General features: G+C 42.5%; 1 protein-coding gene, 1 long non-coding RNA gene and 1 pseudogene across 2 annotated transcripts in view; all 3 read left to right on the forward strand.

The window, feature by feature from the left end:
* The window catches only part of LOC148685093 (uncharacterized), a 144,798-nt pseudogene that overhangs the window by 14,616 nt on the left and 110,289 nt on the right, over positions 1-19,893 (forward strand).
* Positions 1,280-7,368, forward strand: LOC148685094 (uncharacterized). Its single transcript, XR_015950855.1, has 3 exons — positions 1,280-2,635; positions 3,990-4,065; positions 6,547-7,368. It is a non-coding gene; the product is annotated as an uncharacterized LOC148685094 (long non-coding RNA).
* Positions 10,410-19,893, forward strand: part of LOC118088519 (membrane cofactor protein) — a 47,283-nt gene continuing 37,799 nt past the window's right edge. The window contains exons 1-2 of the mRNA XM_088673389.1: positions 10,410-10,706; positions 13,470-13,508. Coding sequence (XP_088529515.1) covers positions 10,595-10,706; positions 13,470-13,508 — 151 coding nt within the window. The 5' untranslated portion in view covers positions 10,410-10,594. The remainder of the gene's footprint in view (positions 10,707-13,469; positions 13,509-19,893) is intronic.

Genomic DNA, 19,893 nt, shown 5'->3' on the forward strand with positions numbered 1-19,893 from the left:
AAGTACACCAGAATACAATACAGATTGGAAAAATAAATCAGAAGTGCGTGGATATTTAAAAAGGATTAATTTCATCAGAGAGTGTAGAGAACAAAGATGAACAATCATCAGTCCTGGGCAATGCAATTGAACTTAAAGAAGAAGAGGAAGGGGCATGGAACATTGTTCCCCCAGTGAGGGGGGGGGGACCAAGACCCATGCTTGACTCAAAGGGTTTTTAAAGAAGAACCAGGATGGAATAATGCCCTCCCAGTGAGAGAGGGAGAGCAGGATCCATACTGGGGTCAGAATTTAAGGAGAATAAAAATTGCAAAAGGGCTGAAAAGTGGAAATATAGTTGGATGGTATTGTGTAACTGTTCAAGAATTGGGGAGACAACAGGGGACGAAGAAGGCAGTGTGGTGGATAGGTTGTGACAGAGTGGGAGTGGGGTGAGGAGTAATAATGGATATTATTTTCTGATTGATTAAGATGGTCCGAAACAGGAAGGACCTATGGCTGAGTTGTCTGGGAGACCCTGAGTCCTGGGGAGGGGGGGGGGCTGAATTAAATTTAAGTGTTTAAATGATATTATGGTAGAAGAAGTAATATCTGAATTTATGGGGAAAATTTTGGAATAAATTTTAGGCTAAGGCGGGGAATAGAAGATAGATGGATGGGAAAATAATTTTCGATTTGGATTAATTGATGAATTGATGAATTATAGGTTAAGGATAGTTGATGTTTTTATAATAGAAATAGTTGAGTGTTAATGTTAAAATGTGTTAGATGAATTTAAGATATAAGATGAAAACTTTGATGGTCTGATACTGGAATGACTTATGGAACTCGATGAAGAATCTGGGAGAATGGGGGTTAAATTTGATACAATGGGTTTAAATGTTTGGATGATATAAGAATTTATATTTAAATTTATGGAAAGTTCTTGGTAAAAATTTATAGGCTAAGGGGAGAAACAGAAGATAAAGAAAGGGGAAATAATTTTTGATTTGGATAAATTGATTAATTATTGGTGGAGAATAGATGATATTTTTAGAATAGAATATTTGAGTGTTAATGATAAAATGTGTTAGATGAATTTAAGATATAAGATGAAAACTGCTTAACTGGAATTATAAATAGGACCCAGTGAGGGGGAATTGAGGAAGTCAACAATGTTAAGTAAAAATGAATTGATATGTTTTTCTTTTATATGTTTTGTTTTTGTTTTTTGTCTTTTTGGTTTTTGTTTTGTGATTTTTTTGTATTTTGTATTATTTGAAAATGAATAAATATTATTATTTTAAAAAATGCTGTTGAGCCAGGTTTAACGTCTTGTTATTGGCATGTACAGCCCTGAACAACGTGGAACCAGGAAACACCTTACCTGAAAGCTGCACTGACTGCCAATATGCTGATGAGCCAGGTTTAAAGTCTTGTCAGTGGCATGGAACCAGGAAACACCTTACCTTTTATACTGCTGCCTGGACACTTTGACCCTCAGGAGATACACTCTCAATAGTGCCATGTCCTCCTGAGGTTCATCTTACGTCCAATAAGACCAGAGACTTTAGTGTGGCAGCGCCTGCCCTTTGGATTGTGCTTCAAGTGAACATCAGGCAGGCTCCAGCTGTCTTGTCATTTACCGTAGGCACTTGCTTAAAGCTTGCCTATTCACTTGGCCTTTCCTTGGGAGGTAATTCAGCTGTATTGCTATATTAACTTTATCTACTGATTTTTGAATATGTTTTAAAATTGTTTTATGGATGTAAGGCACTTAAAGATATAGATATTATTCTATTTCAGATTCTGTGTATATCTCTGACATTGTTTATTGTTTGCTGTTGATTTTATTTAGTTAATGTATATTTTAATACTTACATTACTTGATTTGTTGTTGTTGTTTAGTCGTTTAGTCGTGTCCGACTCTTCGTGACCCCATGGACCATAGCACGCCAGGCACTCCTGTCTTGCACTGCCTCCCGCAGTTTGGTCAAACTCATGTTCATAGCTTCGATAACACTGTCCAGCCATCTTGTCCTCTGTCGTCCCCTTCTCCTAGTGCCCTAAAATTTTAGTATTGAATTTTCTTCTATAAATTGCTTTGGGATTATTTGAATCAGTAAAGGAAGTGATTTAGAGAAACAAATTTGGAATATACAGTCGTACCTTGTTTTGCGACCGGGATCCGTTCTGGAGTCCTGGACTCTAGACAAAAAGGACACACGACAAAGCCGCTCTGCGCGGAGCGGTTTGCGCTTCTGTGCATGCGTGATTTAGCACTTCTGTGCATGCACGAGCGGCAAACCCGGAAGTAACCCGTTCCAGTACTTCCGGGTTTGCTGCGGACGTTCGACAAAATGGACGCTAGACACGGCGGACACAAAACGAGGTACCACTATATGAAATATTTAAAAGTGGGAAACCCATTTCTTGCTTCCAGCAAAATATCTCTATATTCAGTCTTCCATTGTGTACTGGAGTAGTTATTAGTTATTAGTTGTACTATGTTTTATTCAGTGTGTGACACACACAAATGCATACATGCATACAAAGAGAGCAAGCTACGATCTGTAACAATTACATTGCTTCAAATTTTAGCTCACACTTTTCTTTTCTTCTATTCTAGAAACTAACAACCTCCCAATTATTGTTGGTAAGTAATTACAGAGTAAGTTACTTGGGTGTACAATCACTGCTATTGTAGTTTCATGCCTTGTGGTAATGTGTGTTTCCTTTACTTTTTTTCTCCAGTTTTGGTTTAAATGTTGAAGACTCCTACTTGGAGAAGATATTGATTCTTTATCAAATATCCTTAGGGTACAGACAGATATCCTCTGTTTGTTTGTTTGTTTGTTTGGTGAGGCCAGCTCTGCTTCTTCCACTATCTTTGCTCCTGTAAAGTACATAGCTGTCTCCAAATTCAGCACAGACTTCCCCCATGCTGTGGCTTTTAATGTTCTGGCACCTGGTGTGACTGGGGCTTTTAAAAAATCCTCAGGAGTAAGGGTGTCTTAAGCTCAGGCATGCCAACCATAAGGGGCCTAGTGTTGAGGTGGCTGTGTGTGTGAGAAACATCGCAGGGCTAATGGCCAGCTCCTTCAGAGTGCTTGGTTCCCCCCCCCCCCCGCACATGCATGACACACGATACGTTTGACATCACATGCATGCTGGGCCCCTTCAATCTTGGGGGCAACCTGGTGACTCTGCTTCAGCTTAACACACTGCTTGGGTTGGAGAGTTGCTCTTTGATTGTCATTAGGGCTCATAGCTGCCAAGTTATCCCTTTTTTTAAGGCATTTTCCCTTATGCTGAATAGGCTTCCTCGCGAGAAAAGGTAAAACTTGGCAGCTATGTTAGGGCTGCTCAGTCTGCAGAGCTGACATCTGTTAGGGGCAGGAAGAACTCATTGCTGCAATCAATCTCTGAGGACAACTTCACATCTGCCCCAAAAAGGGTGACTGCAGGTGTACAGTGGACTTGCTGCTTGAGGTAAGTATGTGTCTAGAGCATAGCTGCCAAGTTATCCCTTTTTTAAAGGGATTTTCCCTTATGCTGAATAGGCTTCCTCGCGAGAAAAGGGAAAACTTGGCAGCTATGGTCTAGAGACTTGCAATACCCAGTAGCACATGAACTTATCCACCTGAGTGACTTTAATGTCAGTAGAGCATTGCAAGGTAAAAACCTGTCTTGTTGAAACAAAATAAAAAAATTCCTTCCAGTAGCACCTTAGAGACCAACTAGATTTCTCAGTGGTATGAGCTTTCGTGTGCATGCACACTTTTTCAGATACACATGAAAGCTCATACCAATGAGAAATTTAGTTGATCTCTAAGGTGCTACTGGAAGGAATTTTTTTATTTTGTTTCGACTGCACCAGACCAACATGGCTACCTACCTGTAACTAGAACCTGTCCTGTGATTTCTATTGATACTATTGCTTTTCCTCAACAGAAAAATAATTACTTAATTGGTACTACGGTATATCTTTCTCTCTTTTTTCCTTCAAGGATGTATCCTGGCTGTTTTAATTGTGGTTGCTCTACTTGCTGTATTTTGGAAATACCGATCTTCCATGAAAACCGAGTGAGTCAGCCCAAGACAAGCTGTCCCTGATTCTCTGTAGCCTTCTTGGTTGCTGAGTGAGCTTCCATATGATTCTTGACTTCTACTTTGCTCACACTTTCCACATACATGTGCTTAGTATTCAGAAAGGGCTTGCACATTTTTTGTTGAACAGTTGCACTAATCTGCTAGCACAGAATAAAAGCTAACTAAAGCACTATAATTATTCTGGAATGGCTAGTCAGTATTTTATCCCATTTCCAGCATTGGTGTTCTGATGTGACAGAAATGGTATTTCTCAGTTTACATCAGCTGTCTATCCCAATGCTGACTTCACAATGACTATTCTGGCCCTGAAAATCTTGAAATCTACCATAAATAAAGTTATAAAACATTATTGTCTATTTTACAAATGTGTACCTGCGGTCTGCGGTTTTTGCTTTCAGACATAGTAAGAAAATGGATTTGTTGGGCAGTTCTATCTAAAGGCAGTAATGTTTTGTTTTGGTTTTCCCCCTATTAGAATCTAGGCCAATGCTGTAATCTAAACCAACAATTTGCAACAATAACTTACTCTGCACATTTCTCTTGAATGGCTTTTCTTTCTATTTTTGTATCCAGGGCTGTTCATTTTGTTGTAGCTTTGTATTCATGATTTTGCAGTTTTGATATGACCCATATATTTTTCCATAGTTTGTGAGCACTAATTAAGCTGTTTCCATGGATTAATTCAGTAATTATTTACTCATTATCAATATTCAGTGCAATGATTTCTGTCACAGTTTGGTTACATGTCTTTTAAGACTTTTGTGGGATTCAGATTTGATACCAAAGCATGCTGATTGCTTTGTCAGAGGCAAGAGTTCTGTTTGATTCAGAGGCAATAACCCCAGTGGAGAGAAGGGCAGGCTCTCTAAGAGGAATCTGTTTGTTGTTGTTGTTTAGTCATTTAGTCATGTCCGACTCTTTGTGACCACGTGGACCAGAGCACGCCAGGCACTCCTGTCTTCCACTGCCTCCCACAGTTTGCTCAGACTCATGTCCGTAACTTCGAGAACACTGTCCAACCATCTCGTCCTCTGTCGTCCCCTTCTTGTGCGCTCTATCTTTCCCAACATCAGGGTCTTTTCCAGGGAGTCTTCTCTTCTCATGAGGTGGCCAAAGTATTGGAGCCTCAGCTTCATGATCTGTCCTTCCAGGGAGCACTCAGGGCTGATTTCCTTCAGAATGGATAGGTTTGATCTTTTTGCAGTCCATGGGACTCTCAAGAGTCTCCTCCAGCACTAAATTCAAAAGCATCAATTCTTCGGCGATCAGCCGTCTTTTATGATCCAGCTCTCACTTCCATACATCACTACTGGGAAAACCATAGCTTTAACTATACAGACCTTTGTTAGGAATCTGTTAGAAGTCACTATTTTTCTATAGTTAGTCTGTGTGTCTCCCATAGGCCTGGGCGATATATTGATATCAGGAGTGAACCACAATGTTGCCTTCCCTCAGCAATATCTCACTTGTGAGACTGCCACTGCTCTTGAGTCCCTCTGCTAGCAGCGCTCGCTGAGTGAAACCACCATCCCACTCTGCCCTCATAGGGTACAAAGGGATAAACAAGCTGCATCAGTGAGGCACCGATACAGCTAGTTCCTCCCTCTGCATCTTTAAACTGCTCGGCTGAGAAGTGTGGTGGCTGCCCTTGCCTCAGCTGAGCAGTTTGATGGAGAATCTGATCCCGCCATTGGCTCACATTAGCCGGTGGTGGGGTGGGGGCTCCCCTCAGCTGAGCAGTTAAAGGATCCCCCAGCCCAGCATTGGCTCTTGCAAGCCAGCGGCGTGGTGGGAGATACTTTAACTGGTCGGATGTGAGATGCATGGTTGCCTCCCCTTCAGCAAGTGGAAGAGAGGCTTCTTCCATCCCGCAACTGAGCAAAGCCTGATGCTGCTGAGGGATCGAGGATCGGTCAGTTGGGGGGTGGGAGCCCTTCTGCCCCCAACTAAGCAGAGGGCAGAGGCCACCTGCATTGACCCCAGCCTGTAAGGCACTAGGGTGAAAGGGCCTCAGCTCCTGCAGTGAGAACTGCCTCAGTTTCACCCTACGTCTCGCCAGTGCAGCTTGTTTCAACATCGTGGTGTATCGCCAAACTGTGATGTCTGGCTGGTGATTTATTGAGATGCTGAAAACTTAACATCAGCCAGCCCTAGTCTCCCACTCTTATATCTGTTGTGTTTATCTAATCTGCTTTACTTCTAATATCCTGCAGTGCCTAACAATCAGTGCATTACATCTTTTTCCTGTAGCTTCTGGAATTGATTTTGCTGTTCAAGAAGCGACAGCATGGCTACTGCTTCAGTGTGACAGCTACTTGCATTACTTTTAAAAAACGAATAACACGAAGTGGAATGCAGGTGTATTTGTGTGTTGCTGACAGGAAAACTAAACAAAATGATGCAATGGTCGAAATATAGGTGTTAATTTTAATTTTTTTTATTTTATTTTTGCAGACAACCTGAAGCTCCTACTAGCCCTGCTGAATTTGCTGAGCCAGAATTGGAACCCAAAGGGTCCCAATTGGAGTAGCCTTCTGCAGTTATTTCCTAACAGTTCGCATTTGGAACTGTTACTCTACAACTGGAAATGAGAATTGAAGGAAGAACTATTTGGAATGCCAAAGCAGTTTTCATTAAAAAAACTGCCCACCCATGCTATTCAGTTACTTGAAGCATGAAACAGTACTGGGCCCCAACAAAACTCTCATCATTTGCTCTTTCTTTTGCATTGAACTGGGTTCCAACTTCCCTTGAAGATTGTCTCTTAAGTGACTCAATCAAATACAGAGCCAAGTAGAGCTGATTGTATATTCACCTTGGCAGGGTGCATTATTCTTCCTTCAAACCATGGAAAGATGTAATGGGTTCCATGTAGGAAATGTGAATTCTAAAAAGCTGCCTTGTCTAACAGGATTTTCAAAAGTGTAAACAACAGTAATATATGCCTATGACACATATATGAGTCATAGGCAAACAAAAGCTCTGCAACCTTAACCAAAAAATCAAGGAACACTTTCTCAACACCTTAATTTCAGTGGGAACAAGGAAAATAACTCTCCCATCAAAATCAATTAGAGTGAAAAATGCAGTGCTTCATATGGTTTGAATTAAAGCTTGCTCTATTCATGAAGGTATTTTGTTTGTTATACACTGTTTTCAGAATCTAAATTGTTCATATTTATTTATTAAAATTGATTAAATATGTATAGAGAATGTTGTTTATCTTAGAATGTGTGCAAATAAATTGAAATGTTGAATAAAAGACACTAAGTATTATCACTAGCTTTTCTACTCCCAAGTGATAAGAGCAGCTGATTATACACTGCAGTTTGGGTTGATACAGATAATGCCACATACCGGTAGCTGTTTCAAATCACTTTCTGGCTATGCATGATGCATAGATGCACGATGCAGTGAGGATAGATGTTTGTGGGCAGGTACTTAACTTCTCCTTTAAAGCACCTAGCCAAGCATTCAATGCACTCTTTTATCTTATGCAAAACCTCATGAGATGGTGCCTTGAACAGAAGTGTTTGTTTTCGGTATCAGGTGGGCCCTAGTATCTCAAGTGCTGCTGCTGATCAATGCCAGGTCAGTGAATGGCAAAACAACTGCCATCCCAGACTTGATCCAGGATGAATATACTGACCTGGGTTGTATTACAGAGACCTGGTTTGATGAACTGGTGGTTGAGTACCCTCTCAGCTTTGGCCACTGGAATTATCTGTACAGCAGGAGGCAAGATCAGTGGGGTGGGGAGGCAGAGCTGCAATGGTCTATCATCATAGCATCTCCCAGGTGCCCTTTCTCCCAGTTTGCTGGGTTTTAATTTGTGTATCTGAAGATGGGTGACTGGGACAAAATAGGGAATCTGTTGCTGTAGCCCCAAGGAGGTCTTGGGGTTTGTGCTGGTCTCCTCCAAGCTTGTACTGGTGGACTTTTAACATTCACACTGAGGCTCCCCTGTCAGATACATGAGTCTGTCCCAAATAATTTCTGACTCTTCTCATGCATCTGGGAACACACTGGATTTGGTTTTCTGTGAAGGATTGGATGATGGTGATGTTAGAGTGGAGGAATTTTCTATAGCTACATTGTCATGGTCCGATCACTACTTGGTGGAGTTCAGACTCGCTGAAACTGGATACATTTTAATTTCAATTTGTACAGTCCAAGGATGTGGACAGAATCCTTGGAAATGTGAGAGCCACCAAATGTGTACTAGATCCTTGCTCTTTCTGTCTCATCAAAAAGACCAGTGGGGAACTTGCTGGGTGGGTGAAGGGAATGGTCAGTGCCGCCTTACAACAAAGTTCCAACATGACTAAGGGAGACAGTTAAAATACCTCTATTGAAAAGGCCGTCCTTGTATTGCATAGTTATTGGCCAGTTTCTAATATCCCAGGTGTGGTGGCATCTTGTCTCCAGGGGTTTCTGGAGAAGTTACCCAGGTCTATTTTAATCAGGTTACAGGCCTGGTCATAGGATAGACATGGCTTTGATTGCCTTGGTGTGGATTACTTACACCAGGAAGTGGACTGTGGAGTGTGACCTCTCTCCAAGATTAATATTGGGAGGGAGAGGCTGTACTATAATTAGACAACATCCACAATCCAGGAAATTGCTTTAGCTGGATGGCTAAACCAGGTGAGGGTAGCTGATGAGTCTCAAACCCTCAGTGTGTTGGGGATTTGCCCTGCATATGAAGACAGGCTCTGGGAGATTGAGTTGACAAGACCAATAGTGGGTCCAGTGATCAATAAGGCAGTTTCTGCACCTGCTGTAGAAGGGAAGGTTGCCCATCCGGGAGAAGGAAATCTCTGATCCTAAACCTCTGCTGCATTGTATGTTTTTGGGAAGAAAAGGCCATTTGTAACTACACAAATCTGGTGTAGTCCCTAAGATGGTTGGATGGCTCCTTTTGGCAGCTGCTGCCCTGCCTTCCTTTGGGCCACATCAGTGAGGCTGAGGGGGGGGGGTGTCTTGCTGTCTAAGCCGTAGGCAGTTTGACTTCACCATGAAGGCAGATGGATGCCAACAAATTCAGACAGTCATGGGATATGTAGTTGGTAAGGGTGTTGAAACTTATTTCCCTCCCAGTGCTAATTTGCATTGAGAGTGTCTTTAAACCGCTTTTGTTGTCCACTGACATTACCTTACCATTCTTAAGTTGGGAATAGAGTAGATGCTTTGGAAAACGACAATCAAGCATCTCCGAACGACATGACCAATCCAATGAAGTTGCTGTTGAAGAATCTTTGCCTTGACACTGGTGATCTTTGCTTCTTCCTGTACACTGACATTTGTTTGCCTGTCTTCCCAAGTGATATGTAAAATTTTCCAGAAAGACCGTGGATGGAATCTTTCAAGGAGTTGGAGATGTAATAAGTGATCCATGTTTCACAAGTGTGCAGTAAAGTTGGTAGTACAATAGATTTGTAAGCAAGCATTTTGCTTTCCCTGTGAATGTCCGAGTCCTCAATCAAGAGAAAGCTGCACTCACAGACCTCAGGCAATGTTGTTTCAGCATCAATGTTGGCTGTTGTTGAAAGATAACGGCCTACGTAGGCAAAATGATCAGTATTTCACAACATTACATCAAGTTGGATTTGTGGTGCTGCCGGGGGTGGAGGGTTGTTTTGTGCTTGCTTGTTGGCGCAGCACTTCGGTTTTTTGGATGTTGAGCAATAGGCCAGCTTTCCATAAGCTTCTGTTCAGATATTTAGGATGGTTTGGAGGCCATCATCTGAGTGTGCACTACGTTGTCATCAGCATATTGAAGCTATATGACGGAAGGCATGGTAACCTCACTCTTTGCTTTGAGCCTATTCAAATTGGAGAGCTTTCCATCTGTTTGATATATGATTTCTACACCGGTGGGGAGTTTCTCTTCTAGTGTGTAGGATCAAGGTGATGAAAATAATAAATAGAGTTTATTTATTATTTTATGAAGTGGGATTTATTGTTAAACCGTTCTGAGAGCGGAATAGGGGGTCGTCTTCTGTGGGAATGAAGTCGGCGCCCTCGAGGTTCCCCCAGTCCCAACACCAGGAGCAGCGCCTGCCTAGACTGCGCGGAGCCCGTTATCTCTCCCCCTGAGGGGTCAAGAGATCAGACCCACCACGCGGCTTTCAACCTAAACGACAGGGTGCCTTGCCCCATCAATTATGGTTTCGCCCACCTTTTCCTCTCGCCAATCCCGAGCGCGCTCTTGCCCGCAACCTCCAACCAGCACGCGCGCGACAGCCTTGGGGCGTTAGCTAATACCGGGAACCAATAACGGCAGAGGCGGTTCCTCCTGTGGCTCCTCCCCCCCCGCCTTCCTCTCGGCGGAGCTTCTGAGGCTACGCCGCTGCTCACGCCCCTTGGCCGGAAAAGCGCTGCTGCCTCCTCTCCCTTAGTTTAGAGTCGTTCTCTGGGTCCGCTCCGTCGCTTTGCTTTTCCGCTGCGGAGGGAGCTGCGGCGCTTTCTCTTTCTCCGACTCCGGGCTCTCTCTCGAGCGATGGCGCCTTTTACCAGCTTCCCTGGCGGGGGGCGGTTTCCGTCGGCGCTGCTGCTGCTGCTGCTGCTGCTGCTGCTGCTGCTGCTGTTTTCCTCGCTATCCAGAGTTCAAGGTGAGGTGAGGGGGCTTCGGGATGCCCGTCTGTTCTTCTGTTCTTCTGTCAAATGAGAGGCGCCCCGCCTCCCTCCAGAGACGGATCATGTCCCAGGGCGAAGCAAGGCTTTCTCGGGGATGGCGAAGGAAGGCAATTCCCGCCTCCAGGGCAGGAGGGAACTTGGAGCCTGCCTGTGTTTACCTGAAGTTTGCTCTCTTTTCATTCCCACGTGTTTGCTCTTATTCTGCCTTCTGTGGCAACAAAGATCTGCTCATAGCTGCCAAGTTTTCCCTTTTCTCGCGAGGAAGCCTATTCAGCATAAGGGAAAATCCCTGTAAAAAAGGGATAACTTGGCAGTTATGGATCTGCTCCGCCTTCGGCTGTGACAGCACTTCAGATATTTGGAAACAGCCGCCACGTCTCCCCTTAAATCTTTCATCTTCCAAGGCTAAGCATCCTCTTTCTATTGCGCTTCGTAAGACCTTTAACCATGCTGGATGCCTGAGCCTGTTCCTAAGACCAGGAGTGCCAACTTGAATAAAATATTGGCGGAGGGGCATGTAATTGATTCCATGATGCAGTGCACACACACTATTTGAATTGCAATGTCAGTACTGTACTGTACTAAGATAGGTTGCCAGGCAGTGCTAGATTGTAGCTTTCAGCTCTGGAACATGCGGAGGGCTGTTAATGCAGCATTACCAAAGCCTGCCCATCTGATGCAAAGACTTGTGCTGTCAATCCAGTGTATTCACAACATACTTTGATTTGAACACTGCAGTAAACAGCAGACAAATAGTAAAGAGTAGACAAACACCAGGCCTGTCCAGCACATATCCACTATGTGCTCTTTTTCTTTTTCATCCTCTTTGAATACCATTTTTATTGCATGGACTTGATGTGGTAGTGAGACAGTTACCTAGCATTCCAGACGATACTGACAGTTCCTTCAAAACATGTAAATCTGGTGCATCCAATTTCACTAAAATTTAAGGGTGTCAAGATATACCGTATCGCCTGCAAAACATCCTATAACAGGAATAGCAAAGTGTTAGGCAGTGAGTGTAAATGCAGTTTTTGTAAATAACCTATCTTCTTGAAAAGCTAAAGGCCATAGCCTATTTTTGTTAGGACCAACCAAAAGGTCACAGGCAAGGTTTCCGATGAGCTAGACTATTGGTTGGGGATTTGTCATGAATGCAACCCAGGATTGGAGGAAGAAAACATGGACTTTGTAAGATCTCTCAAAAATACAACACATTCACACATACAGTGGTACCTTGGTTCTCAAACTTAATCCATTCTGAAAGTCCGTTCCAAAACCAAAGCGTTCAAAACCCAAGGCGCACTTTCCCATAGAAAGTAATGCAAAACAGATTGATCCATTCCAGACTTGTAAAAACAACCCCTAAAACAGCAATTTAACATGAATTTGACTATCTAACGAGACCACTGAGCCATAAAATGAAAGCAATAATCAATGTACTGTAGTATAAAATAGATAAGGCATTATTGTAGATGATAAAAAAAATTAAAAAAAATTCTTACCTGAACTGACGATACTCATTGTTTGGATGGGGGGCTTTTATCCATCTCCGCAATCACACAATCAATCAATCAATCAATCAGTAAATTAACTGGGTTCCACACAATCACAAAAAACAAATTAACTGAAAAAGCCTCAAAAACAAAAATGCAAAATAAACAGCCAAACTTAATCCGTTCCAGAAGTCCATTTTACTTCTGAAATGTTTGAAAACCAAGGTGCAGCTTCTGATGGTTGCAGGTGCCGCAGAAACAATAGTCGACATCCACATTGAATGTTCGGCTTCTGAAAAATGTTCAAAAACCAGAACACTTACTTTTGGGTTTTCGGCGTTTGAGAACCAAGGTACCACTGTATAATTATCAAAGGTATTTGCTCTAACTAGATGGTCATTCTACTTGTACGGAGGAATGGATGGAATGGCCATGATGGAAGATTCATTTTGCCTTTAAGCAAATGGGCACCACTGTCCTGAAATGTGGTATTCTTCCAAGGAAGGTTGTTCTGCAGTGTCATCTTTCTGAGACTGCTCTATTACTTAATCTGCTATTTTAAGTCCTGTTTATTTAAGATAGCCATGAATAATTTGACCTGTTCTCTCCTTTCATCATTTACACAGAAGTAACATTTATACAGTTATTCATAGTTTTGAACTTAGTATATTACAAATAGTAATATTGTGTGGCAGTGTCATCCATAAGTCAAAGTAGGGGATTTCTTCATAAAAACTACCAAAAAATTGTATAGTATAGAGTTGCAGTTGTGTTCTTTATCTCTTCAGGGTTTCTAATACCACTCAAGTAAGAGTAATATAACCACCTTCAATTAGCACCCTCTACAGTATTTGTTTCCATCTCTTCCTTCAACTGAAGAAGTGTGCATGCACACGAAAGCTCATACAAACGTAGTTGGTCTCAAAGCTGCTACTGGAAGGATTTTTTTTAATTTTGTTTTTCAACTTTTCAACTAAGCACAACATATGGTCTGGTATCTTTCTGCTCCCAGTATTGTCCTTCCAGGGGTTCTCTGCCCCCAGTATTGTCCTTCCGGGGGAAGTCGAAACCTTCGGAAGTCGAAGCGTTCGGGTGTTGAGGTATGACTGTATTAGTGTTAATTGTTTTTACATGACTTTTTAAAGCTGTTACTATTTTATCTGTAAGCTGCCTAGACTCCATGTCTGGGGGAAAAGCAGGATATAAATAAATATTAAATAATAACCCCCTTTTTTTTTATAGGAGCAGGTCCACAGACAACGCTTCCTCCAGACGATACAGGTACAGTTGAAAAGGTGGTAGTGCCAGCAAATTTATAAGCTTGTTTTTAGATTTGGTATTGCACTTCTAATGAGTGTGGCAGCTTTTTAAAAATAGGAAATTAGTTTGAGCTGAGAATGGGAAGTTGCCTTCCACCCAGACAGTTGGTAGCTTGCTCAGTATTGTCAACTCAGACTGGTAGCAAGTCTCCAGGTTTTCAGACAGGGGACATCCTGGGCATTACCTGGAGATGCTGGGCAGTCAACCTGGGACCTTCCATAAATAAATATTCATTCTTATGTATTTATCTGTCTTGTGGGACTACCCTTCCTCTGGGGCATTTTGATGGATTCCTCTGGGGCATTTTGATTGATTCCTCTGGGGCATTTTGTAGTGGGCAGCCAACAGTCCTCCTTAGACCTTAATCTCACATTGGAATAGGGAGATGCAGCGGGCTTTTGACATAATTGCCCCTTGATGCCTTCTGTTGAGCCCACTTTACTCCCTGGTATTCTCTGGTACTTGCAGCAGTGAAGCAGGCTGGATGACAACTAGAGTGCAAGAGATGTAAGGCTCCATATGAAGTTAACCAGACACATGTTGGGGTGTATGGCAGTGAAAGCTACAAAGGCTTATTTTGCTATTTCCATGGCATCCTGAGGCTGAGGCTCCAATACTTTGGCCACCTCATGAGAAGAGAAGAATCCTTGGAAAAGACCCTGATGTTGGAAAAGATTGAGGGCACTAGGAGAAGGGGACGACAGAGGACGAGATGGTTGGACAGTGTTCTCGAAGCTACGAACATGAGTTTGACCAAACTGCGGGAGGCAGTGCAAGACAGGAGTGCCTGGCGTGCTATGGTCCATGGGGTCACGAAGAGTCGGACACGACTAAACGACTAAACAACAACAACAACAACAATGGCATCCTTAAATAATTGTTCAGAGCTTTTTGGAGTGTTGTAGGAATAACTCTCAGATATTGCACTTGGAGAACGGCTGAGACAATTTTGAGAAGAAAGCCATCTGTATTTTTGCTGCCTTGAATACTACTATTGCTACAGTACCAAATGAGGTGTTCAATGCCCAGCCTTAACCCAGTTTTTTGGGACCACTTTCATTTTTGTGGGCTGATGACATGGACAAGATCCTTGTAGCTGTCCAACTCGCAACCTGCTTTCTCAACCCTTGATCGTTATGGCTTATTTGAGCTAGCTGAGGGGTACAATAGAGTATGTTCAGGGCCTGGTGAATCCATCTCTGCATAAGCTGGTAATGAAACCCCATGAAGAAAATCCTGGCCCTGGTATCACACCTCAGTCTTCCCTGGATTCAGCTTCAGGTTGTTTGCCCTCATCCAAGCCATCACTGCCTCCAGACAATGAGTCCTCCTTTTGGCATTATCCTTATCATTAGAAGAAGAAGAAAAACCCTTTGGTGGGTAGCAGCGCCTTTCACTAGCTTTGGCTAGTGCCCCAACTATGCTCTTACATGAAGATGGCGGAGTATCAACATCCTCCCTTCTGACCTCCATACTTTACTGGTCTGTTTTTAAGGTTTTTTACTGTTTTATATTGTGTTTATATCTTATTTTCGCTTTATTCTTATCTGCTTAATTTAGCTTAGCTTTAAGCTTCAAGTTTCAGTCACAAGTTTTAAGGAATTAGTGTACAGTAGGGAGTTGTTTTAACTCTCCCTGACCTTCATTTGGGAGAGCGTCTGGGCCTCAGCAGTAATTAACAAGAAATCTCTTATCGTTATCTTCCTGCATGTACTCCCTGCTCTACCATTCTACTATTCCAGCTAATGAACCGAAGCGAGACTTTTACCAACTTGATTTTTACCAAACACATAATGGTGACGACCCGGAGTGGCTGTAAAACCTCAGGCTTTCTTCGGAGTGATCTAAGACCTCTCTCTAAAGGAGCTACTCTAAAGGAAGTGCAAACAAAAATCACTCGACCCTATAAGAATAGGGGTAAAGTGGAACTGATTGAGAATCAGCAGAAAATTGAAACTTCCCCCTTTCGCACCGAGTCCTCTGCCAGCCACAGCGAAGGGCTGGCTGTGCAGAGAAAAGATTGTGCAGAAGAATGCCACAACAAAGGGCTGATAAAGCTCAAAGTAATTTCAAACATAATTGATACAGACACTGAAGTACTCCCGAAACAGAGACTTAAACTCCAAGCCTCTCCTGAACTATCCCAACACCGAGAAATGGAGGAACTAATGTTAAAACAACTTGCAGAGCTGTCTTCGGGAAATTCTAAAACATCAAAAGATTCTTGCTTCCAATCCCCTGAGACAAATGGTGAGGATTTATCTGTTATCAAATGGCTTGTGCTTTTAACTGAGGACATTGAACATATAAAATCCTATTTGGACACCTGTACAAAAATCCTCACTATAATGATGGACACTTGTAAAACCCTCTGCAGGGAACCTGGCAGAGTGACTGCAGAATTGGAAAGTAACAACTTCCTTCCTACCACCTGCAATAACAGATCATCAAGGAAGGCCAAGAGATCCTGGGCTATCGCCTTGAAAAGGAGGCCCATAAATGGAAAAAAGTGTAAAAATGTTATAAAAAAAATAAGGCAGTGCGTTACAAAAAAATGGATTTTAAGAAGCTTTTTAATCTCCTCAAGAGTACCTCAATAACCGGGATCAGTGGGAACACCAGGAAACTTCTAGCCAGGAAGCCTTCTAAGCAAGAACTTTCTATAAACCCTTGCCCTGATGCTGCGTTGGAATGCTTGGAACCCCTAGCGCTTACCCCAACACCTAACTCCAAGCAAGACCTTTTGATCCAAGATCCATGGTCTCACGTTTTATCTGTAGATAAAACTGTTCCCTCTAAGAAGAGGAATTTGACAAATAATAACTGGAATCTGGTGCTGTACCGAAACAAGCTCGTTCTATCAAATTATCCTAAAGAGTGTAAAGCCCATCTATTGAACTTTCTAAAGACCTATATGCCAGGCATCCTTAATAACCCCACTGACTTGGCCCAAGTGGAATATCTATACTTCGACGGATTCCTCGCCAGAGTGGTGGTCTCATTTTATGATGGGAGACTGGCAAAACTGGTGTACAAATGTAGAGAACACCTGAAGACAAGTGGCGTAAGAATCTCAAGGTACTTTAAAAATGAAGCACCCCCAATTCCACTTATCCACCATACTGTAATTTAGCCAAAAACTCTCCAACATAAGGTTGACCAACACGTTCTAATTGATATAAACTCTGCGGATGACATCTTTAATCACCCTACTGGTCTGGTTGCCAAGGACCCTCAAAAGTTGGACTCCCTTGGGCCCACGTATGCGGTGAATCAGGGAATCGTCCTTGACAGCTTTGAAAATAACTTACTTTATTCTTATAGTGCTCTCCCACAGGAAGCTCAGAAAGAAATACTCCATAAAATGGACACTCTCCGCTTCTGCCTGACAAAAGTGATGAACAGCTGAGACTACCTAAACAAAACATGCCTGACTGTGTTTCAGATTCTGACCCATTCTTATACCATCAAAAGCTGGACCTGTGGGTTGGGAAGGCACCCACCCCTTCCAGCCAACAGGTTGTTGCTGAGATGAACCCACTCTTCCATAATCTGGAGGCGAAAACCTCTCCACCAGACTCATGCACCACGCAACCCCCCTCTGAGGCAAATATGGCCACAACATCCGCCTGGGATAAAATGAGAGAACTTAATGAATCTGCATTGGGCTCTCCATATAAAGTGCCCCATATGGGTGGGCTTACTTGCAATTTTATTAACCCACTCTCTTCCAACGTGAGCAAGCTGAATACATCCATAGATATCATCGAACTGGTAACAGAATCAACTGAACCAGTCCAACAAATGAGAGACAACCCTATTTCATTCTCAGCCCCGAAGAATGATCTGGTTGAAGACCCGACGGGTCGTATTAACAAAATTAATGAAAATCCAACTAGTGGTACTACTTCTGTTGACGTAATTTCTCTCTCCCTAAGTAATACCCCTCTAATTCTACCACTTGGCTCTGAAAAGCCAACTATTTTAGGCTTTAGTGAGACGAGTGGCTCAATTTTACAGTCAAACCATCCCAATAAATCTAAACGGTTGGGATGTATAGCACGATTGCCACCTTCTCAAAGGAAAATTACTGAATTTTTTGAAGCTGAAACTCCCCCAAAGTCAGAATCCCATTCCCACTCAATTTCACTACCGGTACCTAATGACTAACCTAGTCGCCCTTTGATGTCATTTCTATGCTGGAATATTGCGGGATGGAGGGGAAAGAAATTTGATCCAGACTTCTTAAAATTTGTTAACTTATTCCAAGTAATTCTTTTACAAGAAACTTGGGAAGAGGAGGTGATTGACATAAACGGATATGCTCTTACATGGACAGGATCTCACCTCTGTGGATTGCACATTAGCAACCTCACATCTGGAGTGCTGTCATGCTTTGTGTGGGCTTGCCTTGAGATTGCTCTGGAAGTGGCAACTAGTGCAGAACACAACTGAGTGAAGTACAAACGTTATTGCTGTTTTAGCAACTTCTTGAATGGCAAGAGGCAAGGGGCTGTAGACACAATCTCTTCGGTGTGTTCCAAACAATGCTATGGAGCTCCCTGGTACTGTGGTGACTTGTTGCTTGAGAAGTTGCTTGAGTTTGCAGTACAGGCTGAAAGTAGGCACAATTATGTGTGGTTACCTGTGTTCAGGAGGACTCGGAGTGAAATTTATCTCTAGTTATTTGCAGTCCTGCTTCACAGTCCACAATTCACCACAGTATTGTCCTGCAATAGTGAGAAGTGGGGTGGGACAATGCAGAGTGAAAATGTGACACCATGTCTTATTTTAAAACAGATGTTAGACAAGGAAAGGAAGACAGCACAGCAGCAGCTGCATGGGTCTTAAAAGATCTAGTACTGCTTTTCTGTGTTCCAGATTGTAACCCCCCCTCCAATGATAGTAGGTCAACATAAAAATAAATAAATACCATTTAACACAGGATCATTGCTCTATAGCCGCTGGTTTGGAATTTAAATCTACTACATAAAATATTTATATTTCAGCATTCAACTGAAGTTGGTGGCTTGCAGCATTCATAGTGAACAACACTGAAAAGAAACCCAACCCAGGAGCAGCAGGTGCCTGGTATTGTGTCTGCCATAGTTTGTCTCACACAGATTCTTTCTCAAAGGAATGGCTCCATCATGTGGAAGGAGACAATCCTTCAGTTGCTGCTGCTGTTTGTATCTTTCTCCCTCTGTCTCCTGTTAGGCATTAGATGCTGGTAGCAGGTGTGCCACCCATGTGGTTCTCACAAGTTTGTTTAGATGAAAAGGCAACCACTTATTTTCCATGTGGGTAGCAGGTGGTAGATAAGGCTTCCATCTGAGCCTCACTTATCTGTGAACAAGCCCCTTAGAATTCAAGAGAGCTTACATCTGAAGAGACATAGTTATGATTACTCTATGTCTTACTGCTGCCCGTCTTGTTCCAGCTGTGCTCTGCAAATTAACTCCCAGAGTCTATTGGAACATGGGCCCATAGATCCCAGTAAAGGAAAATGTCATAGAGATTTACGAATTATCTACTCCACTCCAATGAACCTTGCCTTCTCTCCTATAGCTTCAGAACTTCCTCTGAATTTTTATTTCCAAGTGATTGCACCCATCCACATGTAGCCAATGCTACCCTAAGGAGCAGGGATCCAAAAGACAGTTATCCTGCTGCGACTGTTTTGCGCTACCGCTGCATTGCAGGTTATGAGCCTATTCCTGGAGAGACTCTTTTTCTTACATGTATTTCCAATTCAAAATGGTCAGTAGAAAATCCTAGGTTTTGTCAAGGTAAGTTTCACTTAATTAGCTGAATATTTAAAACTGTTGAACTGCCATCTTAGATCAGATATCTAGAGGAGATCCAGAGACTTCAGAAAGATAGAAAATAATAACGGACACTTTTCTTTTATAGAACCTCGGATACTTAAATGGGGGAGATGTAATATTCTGAGCATCACTCCTCCTAATGATGAACTCAATTGGTGAATGCCCTTGGGTCTGTCCATAAAGTGTCCATAAAGAAAAAAATAGTCTCTCAACTGCTTTCAACTCATGAAGGAGGAAAGAAAGAACACCAATGTCTGCATCCATCCCTAAAGACGACATTATTGTGAACCATCAGTAAAACAGGATATTGAATTATCCTTTAGTTAATATAGTATTTCCAATGACACTTTCAGACTGTCTCTATATTGCAGGAGGGATTCAATTATATACGAACAAATTCAGGTAGCATAGTTGAAGTGTATTTGCTTCCCCTGTGTACCAAATCTGATTTTAAAAATAAATACATCTGGACATTTTGCAGTAAAGAATGTGACAGGGAATTTCACTGGAGATACTGA

This window comes from Zootoca vivipara, chromosome 7, assembly GCF_965207765.1.
Source record: "Zootoca vivipara chromosome 7, rZooViv2.hap1.1, whole genome shotgun sequence".
NCBI classification, from domain to species: domain Eukaryota; kingdom Metazoa; phylum Chordata; class Lepidosauria; order Squamata; family Lacertidae; genus Zootoca; species Zootoca vivipara.